At 46.1% G+C, this 12,500-nt stretch overlaps 1 protein-coding gene across 1 annotated transcript in view; it reads right to left on the bottom strand.

The window, feature by feature from the left end:
- The window catches only part of LOC115124166 (intermembrane lipid transfer protein VPS13C-like), a gene marked incomplete at both ends in the record, with an annotated part of 17,325 nt that extends 8,348 nt beyond the window's left edge, over positions 1-8,977 (bottom strand). The window contains 5 exons of the mRNA XM_065014345.1: positions 1,024-1,113; positions 1,804-2,001; positions 6,094-6,261; positions 8,442-8,534; positions 8,730-8,977. Coding sequence (XP_064870417.1) covers positions 1,024-1,113; positions 1,804-2,001; positions 6,094-6,261; positions 8,442-8,534; positions 8,730-8,977 — 797 coding nt within the window. The remainder of the gene's footprint in view (positions 1-1,023; positions 1,114-1,803; positions 2,002-6,093; positions 6,262-8,441; positions 8,535-8,729) is intronic.
- Positions 8,978-12,500: the final 3,523 nt, after the last annotated feature.

Genomic DNA, 12,500 nt, shown 5'->3' with positions numbered 1-12,500 from the left:
TTCCACTACGAGGTTAGGGTTACTCTGCGTACCTCTAGGTTGAGGTTCCACTACGAGGTTGGTTAGGGTTACTCAGCGTACCTCTAGGTTGAGGTTCCACTACCAGGTTGGGTAGGGTTACTCAGCATACCTCTAGGTTGAGGTTCCACTACGAGGTTGGTTAAGGTTCCTTAGCGTACCTCTAGGTTGAGGTTCCACTATGAGGTTGGTTAGGGTTCCTCAGCGTACCTCTAGGTTGAGGTTCCACTACCAGGTTGGTTAGGGTTACTCAGCGTACCTCTAGGTTGAGGTTCCACTGCGAGGTTGGTTAGGGTTGCTCAGCGTACCTCTAGGTTGAGGTTCCACTGCGAGGTTGGTTAGGGTTACTCAGCGTACCTCTAGGTTGAGGTTCCACTGCGAGGTTGGTTAGGGTTGCTCAGCGTACCTCTAGGTTGAGGTTCCAATGAGAGGTTGGTTAGGGTTACTCAGCGTACCTCTAGGTTGAGGTTCCACTACGAGGTTGGTTAGGGTTCCTCAGCGTACCTCTAGGTTGAGGTTCCACTACGAGGTTGGTTAGGGTTACTCAGTGTACCTCTAGGTTGAGGTTCCACTACCAGGTTGGTTAGGGTTACTCAGCGTACCTCTAGGTTGAGGTTCGACTACGAGGTTGGTTAGGGTTATTCAGTGAACCTCTAGGTTGAGGTCCGTTACTCAGCGTACCTCTAGGTTGAGGTTCCACTATGAGGTTGGTTAGGGTTACTCAGTGTACCTCTAGGTTGAGGTTCCACTACGAGGTTGGTTAGGGTTACTCAGTGTACCTCTAGGTTGAGGTTCCACTACGAGGTTGGTTAGGGTTATTCAGCGTACCTCTAGGTTGAGGTTCCACTACGAGGTTGGGTAGGGTTACTCAGCGTACCTCTAGGTTGAGGTCCGTTACTCAGCGTACCTCTAGGTTGAGGTTCCACTACGAGGTTGGGTAGGGTTACTCAGCGTACCTCTAGGTTGAGGTTCCACTACGAGGTTGGGTAGGGTTACTCAGCGTACCTCTAGCTTGAGGTTCCACCTGCGTTTGCCGTCCTCCACTCTCTCTATCAGCGGTTCCCAGACAGCATGGGTCTCATTGAAGTAGTTCACCTGTCGACAGTCAACATATTCACACACTGTCAAAATCAGCATCCAACACATTTACATCACATTTCAATCAACACCTTTTATTGATAATGACAAAGAACACAGGTAGTCAAAAGGTTTATTTTTTATTTAACCTTTATTTAACTAGGCAAGTCAGTTAAGAACAAATTCTTATTTACAATGGCGGGCCTATCCCTGGGCCAGACCCGGACGACGCTGGGCCAACTGTGCCCCGCCCTACGGGCCTCCCCCAGGCCAGACCCGGACGACGCTGGGCCAACTGTGTGCCGCCCTACGGGCCTATCCCTGGGCCAGACCCGGACGACGCTGGGCCAACTGTGCCCCGCCCTACGGGCCTCCCCCAGGCCAGACCCGGACGACGCTGGGCCAACTGTGTGCCGCCCTACGGGCCTACCCCGGGCCAGGCCCGGACGCCGCCCTACGGGCCCCCCTCTTGCACTGAGATGCAGCTCCTTTAGACCGCTGAGCCACTCGGGAGCCCAATACACACATAAATGCCAAAGGTAACAAGCATCCCTACATCAGTAGGTAATTCACAAAGACTAAAGAACAGCTGTTTGTCTGCCTACTGACTTCCTACAAAATACCACATGACAAGCTCCTGTACGTACAGGAAGAGGACGTTCGTTAGGACGATACTTGAGAGTAGTGTAAAAAAGCTCCAGTCCTCACCTCCAGGGTCATGTCAGAGCAGAGGTAGAGGAGGGAGGACCAGTTCTTGGCCGTCCCAGACAGAGAGCTCTCAGCCAGCAGGAGGGGGACCGTCCTGTGGCCCAGACCAGACTCCATGGTCACCTGAATAACCTTCACATCCACCTTGAAACTCTCCCCAAAGTTACGGCCGTCCTGGTCACTGAAACTCTCCGTCACCTGGATGGGAAAGTCATGTTAAGGTTTAATGTCCATTTGTAGGTAGAGAATACAACAACAAAGGTGCATAGTGGAGGTAAACGGAGAGCCCAAATGTTCCTGGGAGGACAGAAGGTTCTTGTATAGGGACAGAAGATTCTTGTATAGAGACAGAAGGTCCTTGTATAGAGACAGAAGGTCCTTGTATAGAGACAGAAGGTCATTGTATAGAGACAGAAGGTTCTTGTATAGAGACAGAAGGTCCTTGTATAGGGACAGAAGGTTCTTGTATAGAGGACGGAAGGTTCTTGTATAGAGACGGAAGGTTCTTGTATAGAGACGGAAGGTTCTTGTATAGAGACGTAAGGTCCTTGTATAGAGACGGAAGGTTCTTGTATAGAGACAGAAGGTTCTTGTATAGGGACAGAAGGTTCTTGTATAGAGACAGAAGGTCCTTGTATAGAGACAGAAGGTCCTTGTATAGAGAAGGAAGGTTCTTGTATAGAGACGGAAGGTTCTTGTATAGAGACGGAAGGTTCTTGTATAGAGACGGAAGGTTCTTGTATAGAGACGGAAGGTTCTTGTATAGAGACAGAAGGTCCTTGTATAGGGACAGAAGGATATTGTATAGAGACAGAAGGTCCTTGTATAGGGACAGAAGGATATTGTATAGAGACAGAAAGTCCTTGTATAGAGACAGAAGGTTCTGGTATAGAAACAGGTAGGGACAGAAGGTCCTTGTATAGAGACAGAAGGTTCTTGTATAGAGACAGACCGGGACAGAAGGTCATTGTATAGAGACAGAAGGTTCTGGTATAGAGACAGAAGGTTCTGGTATAGGGACAGAAGGTCCTTGTATAGAGACAGAAGGTTATTGTATAGAGACAGAAGGTCCTTGTATAGAGACAGAAGGTTATTGTATAGAGACAGAAGGTTCTGGTATAGAGAGAAGATTCTTGTAATGAAGACAGAAGGTTCTTGTATAGCGACAGAAGGTTCTTGTATAGCGACAGAAGGTTCTTGTATAGAGACAGAAGGTTCTTGTATAGAGACAGAAGGTTCTTGTATAGAGACAGAAGTTCTTGTATAGAGACAGAAGGTTCTGGTATAGAAACAGGTAGGGACAGAAGGTCCTTGTATAGAGACAGAAGGTTATTGCATAGAGACAGAAGGTTATTGTATAGAGACAGAAGGTTCTTGTATAGAGACAGAAGGTTCTTGTATAGAGACAGAAGGTCCTTGTATAGAGACAGAAGGTTCTTGTATAGAGACAGAAGGTTCTTGTATAGAGACGGAAGGTCCTTGTATAGCGACAGAAGGTTCTTGTATAGAGACAGATCGGGACAGAAGGTCCTTGTATAGGGACAGAAGGTTATTGTATAGAGACAGAAGGTCATTGTATAGAGACAGAAGGTCCTTGTATAGAGACAGAAGGTCCTTGTATAGAGACAGAAGGTTCTTGTATAGAGACAGATCGGGACAGAAGATCCTTGTATAGAGACAGAAGGTTATTGTATAGAGACAGAAAGTTCTTGTATAGAGACAGAAGGTTATTGTATAGAGACAGACCGGGACAGAAGGTCATTGTATAGAGACAGAAGGTTCTGGTATAGAGACAGAAGGTTCTGGTATAGAGACAGAAGGTTCTGGTATAGGGACAGAAGGTTCTGGTATAGGGACAGAAGGTTCTTGTATAGAGACAGAAGGTTCTTGTATAGGGACAGAAGGTTCTTGTATAGAGACAGACCGGGACAGAAGGTTCTTGTATAGGGACATAAGGTTCTTGTATAGGGACATAAGGTTCTTGTATAGAGACAGAAGGTTCTGGTATAGAGACAGAAGGTTATTGTATAGAGACATAAGGTTCTGGTATAGAGACAGAAGGTTCTGGTATAGAGACAGATCGGGACAGAAGGTCCTTGTATAGAGACAGAAGGTTCTTGTATAGAGACAGATTGGGACAGAAAGTTCTTGTATAGAGACAGAAGGTTCTTGTATAGAGACAGAAGGTTATTGTATAGAGACAGATCCGGACAAAAAGTTCTTGTATAGACAGATCGGGACAGAAGGTTCTTGTATCGGGACAGAAGATCCTTGTATAGAGACAGAAGGTCATTGTATAGAGACAGAAGGTCATTGTATAGAGACAGAAGGTCCTTGTATAGAGACAGAAGGTCATTGTATAGAGACAGAAGGTCATTATATAGAGACAGAAGGTCCTTGTATAGAGACATAAGGTCCTTGTATAGAGACATAAGGTCCTTGTATAGAGACAGAAGGTCCTTGTATAGAGACAGAAGGTCCTTGTATAGAGACAGAAGGTCCTTGTATAGGGACAGAAGGTCCTTGTATAGAGACAGAAGGTCCTTGTATAGAGACAGAAGGTCCTTGTATAGAGACAGAAGGTCCTTGTATAGGGACAGAAGGTTCTTGTATAGAGACAGAAGGCACAGAAGGTTATTTTATAGGGACAGAAGGCACAGAAGGTTATTTTATAGAGACAGAAGGCACAGCAGGTTATTTTATAGGGACAGAAGGTCCTTGTATAGAGACAGAAGGCACAGAAGGTTATTTTATAGGGACAGAAGGTCCTTGTATAGGGACAGAATATTATTTTATAGAGACAGAAGGTTCTTCTATAGGGACAGAAGGTTCTTGTATAGAGACAGAAGGTTCTTGTATAGGGACAGAAGGTTCTAGACCTCATTAGAACATATTAAAGAGGTATTCAATTTAAATTCCAGTCAATTCAGAATGTAAACTAAATTCCTATTATTCTCAGTGTACATCCCGAATTGACTGGCATTTAAATGGAATTGAACCCCAACCGTAGTATCTATACCTCGCTGGCAGAGTCCACTCCCAGGAACCAGTAGTTGCTATACCCATCTATAGTAGTATCTATACCTATCTATAGTGGTATCTATACCTATCTATAGTAGTATCTATACCTATCTATAGTAGTATCTATACCCATCTATAGTAGTATCTATACCTATCTATAGTAGTATCTATACCTCGCTGGCAGAGTCCACTCCCAGGAACCAGTAGTTGCTATACCCATCTATAGTGGTATCTATACCTATCTATAGTAGTATCTATACCCATCTATAGTAGCATCTATACCTATCTATAGTGGTATCTATACCTATCTATAGTAGTATCTATACCTATCTATAGTAGTATCTATACCTATCTATAGTAGTATCTATACCTCGCTGGCAGAGTCCACTCCCAGGAACCAGTAGTTGCTATACCCATCTATAGTGGTATCTATACCTATCTATAGTAGTATCTATACCCATCTATAGTAGTATCTATACCTATCTATAGTGGTATCTATACCTATCTATAGTGGTATCTATACCTATCTATAGTGGTATCTATACCCATCTATAGTAGTATCTATACCCATCTATAGTAGTATCTATACCCATCTATAGTAGTATCTATACCCATCTATAGTAGTATCTATACCCATCTATAGTAGTATCTATACCCATCTATAGTAGTATCTATACCCATCTATAGTAGTATCTATACCCATCTATGGTAGTATCTATACCCATCTATAGTAGTATCAATACCCATCTATAGTAGTATCTATACCTATCTATAGTAGTATCTATACCTATCTATAGTAGTATCTATACCTATCTATAGTAGTATCTATACCCATCTATAGTAGTATCTATACCTCGCTGGCAGAGTCCACTCCCAGGAACCAGTAGTTGCTATACCCATCTATAGTAGTATCTATACCTATCTATAGTGGCATCTATACCTATCTATAGTAGTATCTATACCCATCTATAGTAGTATCTATACCCATCTATAGTAGTATCTATACCCATCTATAGTAGTATCTATACCCATCTATAGTAGCATCTATACCTATCTATAGTAGCATATATACCTATCTATAGTAGTATCTATACCTATCTATAGTAGTATCTATACCTATCTATAGTAGTATCTATACCTCGCTGGCAGAGTCCACTCCCAGGAACCAGTAGTTGCTATACCCATCTATAGTAGTATCTATACCTATCTATAGTAGTATCTATACCCATCTATAGTAGTATCTATACCTATCTATAGTAGTATCTATACCTCGCTGGCAGAGTCCACTCCCAGGAACCAGTAGTTGCAGGCGTAGATGTTCATGGTCGACCACAGGTTGCCGACCTCGGTCTTCTCCTCCTCTGCTGCCTCGTCTTTGGGTTTCGCCGTCATGGCTGCCGTGATGGTCATCACTGTGTTCAGGATGACAGGGGAGATCTGAGAGAGGGAAGGGAAGAGCGTGTCAGGTATTTATTTTCTACTTTATTCATATGGGGGGGAAGTCAGCGGGATTCTTATGTGTGATGATCAATTGAAAATCTCGATCGCAAATGACGATCTCGATTGACGTCTATGTTCAGAAGTAGCCTCTCAGTGCGATTGACGTCTATGTTCAAAAGTAGCCTCTCAGTGCATGAGGAGGTTCAATAATTCAAACCATTTCTCACTCCCGAGCACTCAGAGCTAGAGGTCTTCATGGATCCACCTGTACCCGAATACCTGAGAGGGCCGGGAACCAGAACTCAAAATAATGTCACGGGTCTCGGGTATATGTCACGGGTCTCGGGTATATGTCACGGGTCTCTCAGCGACCCAGAGTCAACAGGTAGGCTACAGCGACCGACGTCAGCTTCTTGTCCTGGTTTGATGCCGCCTCAGTTAGCCTAGCTAGCTAACGTTAACTTCTCGTCCTGGTTTGATGCCGCCTCAGTTAGCCTAGCTAAGCTAACGTTAACTTCTCGTCCTGGTTTGATGCCGCCTCAGTTAGCCTAGCTAAGCTAACGTTAACTTCTCGTCCTGGTTTGATGCCGCCTCAGTTAGCCTAGCTAAGCTAACGTTAACTTCGTCCTGGTTTGATGCCGCCTCAGTTAGCCTAGCTAAGCTAACGTTAACTCGTCCCAGTTTGATGCAGCCTCAGTTAGCCTAGCTAAGCAACGTTAACTGATGCAGCCTCAGTTAGCCTAGCTAAGCTAACGTTAACTTCTCATCCTGGTTTGATGCCGCCTCAGTTAGCCTAGCTAAGCTAACGTTAACTTCTCGTCCCGTTTTGATGCCGCCTCAGTTAGCCTAGCTAGCTAACGTTAACTTCTCATCCTGCTTTGATGCCGCCTCAGTTAGCCTAGCTAGCTCACGTTAACTTCTCGTCCCGTTTTGATGCCGCCTTAGTTAGCCTAGCTAAGCTAACGTTAACTTCTCGCCTAGCCTCAGCTAAGCTAGCTAACGTTAACTTCTCATCCTGGTTTGATGCCGCCTCAGTTAGCCTAGCTAGCTAACGTTAACTTCTCGTCCTGGTTTGATGCCGCCTCAGTTAGCCTAGCTAAGCTAACGTTAACTTCTCGTCCTGGTTTGATGCAGCCTCAGTTAGCCTAGCTAAGCTAATGTTAACTTCTCGTCCTGGTTTGATGCAGCCTCAGTTAGCCTAGCTAAGCTAACGTTAACTTCTCATCCTGGTTTGATGCCGCCTCAGTTAGCCTAGCTAGCTAATGTTAACTTCTCGTCCTGGTTTGATGCCGCCTCAGTTAGCCTAGCTAGCTAACGTTAACTTCTCATCCTGGTTTGATGCCGCCTCAGTTAGCCTAGCTAGCTAATGTTAACTTCTCGTCCTGGTTTGATGCCGCCTCAGTTAGCCTAGCTAAGCTTAATGCCGCCTCAGTTAGCCTAGCTAGCTAACGTTAACTTCTCATCCTGCTTTGATGCCGCCTTAGTTAGCATAGCTAAGCTAACGTTAACTTCTCATCCTTGTTTGTTGCAGCCTCAGCTAGCCTAGCTAAGCTAACGTTAACGTCTCGACCTGGTATGATGCCGCTTCAGTTAGCCTAGCTAGCTAACTTCTCGTCCTGGTTTGATGCAGCCTCAGTTAGCCTAGCTAAGCTAACGCTAACTTCTCGTCCTGGTTTGATGCAGACTCAGTTAGCCTCGCTAAGCTAACGTTAACTTCTCGTCCTGGTTTGATGCCGCCTCAGCTAGCCTAGCTAAGCTAACGTTAACGTTAACTTCTCGTCCTGGTTTGATGCCGCCTCAGTTAGCCTCGCTAAGCTAACGTTAACGTCTCGTCCTGGTTTGATGCCGCCTCAGTTAGCCTAGCTAAGCTAACGTTAACTTCTCGTCCTGGTTTGATGCAGCCTCAGTTAGCCTCGCTAAGCTAACGTTAACTTCTCGTCCTGGTTTGATGCAGTCCATGCCAAGTATTACGTAATCACATTTGATGATAAACAACCTAGCTATGGCAGCTATTAGTCTATTATAAATAAATGTTTATTATTTATGCAAATGAAGTCCGGGTGGGAAAGCCCCAGGTCCATTTGGACCCGTGAAGACCTCCTACTCAGAGCACATTGGTACCCTCTGACGTAACATTTTTAACCAAACTAACTTGACAAAGAAGGGATGCAACCTACTTTGATAATGACTTCCTCCACAGTCACACAGCCGGAAAGGGGTTGGTTGGGGTGGGTTTTGGTTTCCAGGAAGACAGAACACGGACGTAGCACCTGAAGACCAATGAGAAAGAAGCATTTAGGGAGTTGGATTCAATTCAAATAATGCTTTCAAGGAAAACGTATTAAAAAATGCAAATAGCTTTGAATCATGCTTATATCCCAGCTGATGCTTTACAGTAGTGACATTAGATGCAGTGTCGAGGGTCTTCAAAAAAAAACGTCTATTAAAAGCTATTTTATGCTCACCGTGGTGACCACCTTGGTCTCATTGGTCCTGATGAAGGGACAGGCCAGAACTTTGAGCTCTCTGAGGTTGGCCGTCATGCTTTGCCCTCCCCCAGGGGCCCCGGGCCCTCCCCCAGGCTCTAGCATCAGACTGAAGTCACATTGGAAGGAGGCAACCAGCGCCGGAGCGTCGGCTCTCATCAGGTTAGCCACAAACACCACCTCTGGGTCTAGTATGACTGCACGCAGCTTGGTCCTGGGACTGGAGCCTGGGGGAGAGAGGAGGGGAGAAACATCACCCCACCACCAAACATATCCTAATATTGGGTAGGGAGGGTAGAGAGGAGGGGAGAAACATCACCCCACCACCAAACATATCCTAATATTGGGTATGGAGGGTAGAGAGGAGGGGAGAAACATCACCCCACCACCAAACATATCCTAATATTGGATATGGAGGGTAGAGAGAGAGAGGAGGGGGAGAAACATCACCCCACCACCAAACATATCCCAATATTGGGTATGGAGGGTAGAGAGGAGGGGGAGAAACATCACCCCACCACCAAACATATCCTAATATTGGGTATGGAGGGTAGAGAGGAGGGGAGAAACATCACCCCACCACCAAACATATCCTAATATTGGGTATGGAGGGTAGAGAGAGAGAGGAGAAACATCACCCCACCACCAAACATATCCTAATATTGGATATGGAGGGTAGAGAGAGAGAGAGGAGGGGGAGAAACATCACCCCACCACCAAACATATCCTAATATTGGGTATGGAGGGTAGAGAGAGAGGAGGGGAGAAACATCACCCCACCACCAAACATATCCTAATATTGGGTATGGAGGGTAGAGAGGAGGGGGAGAAACATCACCCCACCACCAAACATATCCTAATATTGGGTATGGAGGGTAGAGAGAGAGGAGGGGAGAAACATCACCCCACCACCAAACATATCCTAATATTGGGTATGGAGGGTAGAGAGAGAGGAGGGGAGAAACATCACCCCACCACCAAACATATCCTAATATTGGGTATGGAGGGTAGAGAGGAGGGGAGGAACATCACCCCACCACCAACCATATCCTAATATTGGGTATGGAGGGTAGAGAGGAGAGGAGGGGAGAAACATCACCCCACCACCAAACATAACCTAATATTGGATATGGAGGGTAGAGAGAGAGAGAGGAGGGGGAGAAACATCACCCCACCACCAAACATATCCTAATATTGGGTATGGAGGGTAGAGAGGAGGGGAGGAACATCACCCCACCACCAAACATATCCTAATATTGGGTATGGAGGGTAGAGAGGAGGGGAGAAACATCACCCCACCACCAAACATATCCTAATATTGGGTAGGGAGGGTAGAGAGGAGGGGAGAAACATCACCCCACCACCAAACATATCCTAATATTGGGTATGGAGGGTAGAGAGGAGGGGAGAAACATCACCCCACCACCAAACATATCCTAATATTGGATATGGAGGGTAGAGAGAGAGAGGAGGGGGAGAAACATCACCCCACCACCAAACATATCCCAATATTGGGTATGGAGGGTAGAGAGGAGGGGGAGAAACATCACCCCACCACCAAACATATCCTAATATTGGGTATGGAGGGTAGAGAGGAGGGGAGAAACATCACCCCACCACCAAACATATCCTAATATTGGGTATGGAGGGTAGAGAGGAGGGGAGAAACATCACCCCACCACCAAACATATCCTAATATTGGGTATGGAGGGCAGAGAGAGAGGAGGGGGAGAAACATCACCCCACCACCAAACATATCCTAATATTGGGTAGGGAGGGTAGAGAGAGAGAGAGGAGGGGGAGAAACATCACCCCACCACCAAACATATCCTAATATTGGGTATGGAGGGTAGAGAGGAGGGGAGAAACATCACCCCACCACCAAACATATCCTAATATTGGGTATGGAGGGTAGAGAGAGAGAGGAGGGGGAGAAACATCACCCCACCACCAAACATATCCTAATATTGGGTATGGAGGGTAGAGAGGAGGGGGAGAAACATCACCCCACCACCAAACATATCCTAATATTGGGTATGGAGGGTAGAGAGAGAGAGAGGAGAAACATCACCCCACCACCAAACATATCCTAATACTGGGTATGGAGGGTAGAGAGAGAGAGGAGGGGGAGAAACATCACCCCACCACCAGACATATCCTAATATTGGATATGGAGGGTAGAGAGGAGGGGAGAAACATCACCCCACCACCAAACATATCCTAATATTGGGTATGGAGGGTAGAGAGGAGGGGAGAAACATCACCCCACCACCAAACATATCCTAATATTGGGTATGGAGGGTAGAGAGGAGGGGAGGAACATCACCCCACCACCAACCATATCCTAATATTGGGTATGGAGGGTAGAGAGGAGAGGAGGGGAGAAACATCACCCCACCACCAAACATAACCTAATATTGGATATGGAGGGTAGAGAGAGAGAGAGGAGGGGGAGAAACATCACCCCACCACCAAACATATCCTAATATTGGGTATGGAGGGTAGAGAGGAGGGGAGGAACATCACCCCACCACCAAACATATCCTAATATTGGGTATGGAGGGTAGAGAGGAGGAGAAACATCACCCCAACACCACCAAACATATCCTAATACTGGGTATGGAGGGTAGAGAGGAGGGGAGAAACATCACCCCACCACCAAACATATCCTAATATTGGGTATGGAGGGTAGAGAGAGAGGGAGGGTAGAGACATCACCCCACCACCAAACATATCCTAATATTGGGTATGGAGGGAGAGAGAGAGAGGGGGAGAAAACATCACCCCACCCAAACATATCCTAATATTGGGTATGGAGGGTAGAGAGAGAGAGGAGGAAGAAACATCACCCCCACCACCAACATATCCTAATATTGGATATGGAGGGTAGAGAGGAGGGGGAGAACATCACCCACCACCAAACATATCCTAATATTGGGTATGGAGGGTAGAGAGAGAGGAGGGAGAAACATCACCCCACCACCAAACATATCCCTAATATTGGGTATGGAGGGTAGAGAGAGAGGGGAGAAACATCACCCCCACCACCAAACATATCCTAATATTGGTATGGAGGGTAGAGAGGGAGAAACATCACCCCACCACCAGACATATCCTAATATTGGGTATGGAGGTAGAGAGGAGGGAGGAACATCACCCCCACCACCAAGCATATCTAATATTGGGTATGGAGGGTAGAGGAGGGAGGAACATCCACTACACCAGACATATCCCTAATATTGGGTATGGAGGAGTAGAGAGAGAGGGAGGGGGAGAAACATCACCCCACCACAAACATATCTAATATTGGGTATGGAGGGTAGAGGAGAGGGGAGGAACATCACCCCACCAAACATATCCCTATTGGGTATGGAGGGTAGAGAGGAGGGGAGGAACATCACCCCACCACCAGGCATATCCTAATATTGGGTATGGAGGGTAGAGAGAGAGAGGAGGGGAGAAACATCACCCCACCACCAAACATATCCTAATATTGGGTATGGAGGGTAGAGAGGAGGAGTAGAGACATCACCCCACCACCAAACATATCTAATATTGGGTATGGAGGGTAGAGGAGGAGAAACATCACCCCACCACCAAACATATCCTAATATTGGGTATGGAGGGTAGAGAGAGGAGGAGAAACATCACCCACCACCAAACATATCCTAATATTGGGTATGGAGGGTAGAGAGGAGGAGTAGAGACATCACCCCACCACCAAACATATCCTAATATTGGGTATGGAGG

The sequence above is a fragment of the Oncorhynchus nerka genome, unplaced genomic scaffold (assembly GCF_034236695.1).
Source record: "Oncorhynchus nerka isolate Pitt River unplaced genomic scaffold, Oner_Uvic_2.0 unplaced_scaffold_3639, whole genome shotgun sequence".
In the NCBI taxonomy this organism is placed as follows: domain Eukaryota; kingdom Metazoa; phylum Chordata; class Actinopteri; order Salmoniformes; family Salmonidae; genus Oncorhynchus; species Oncorhynchus nerka.
The sequence above is the reverse complement of the archived record's forward strand: the minus strand, read 5'-3'. Positions and strand labels throughout refer to the sequence as shown.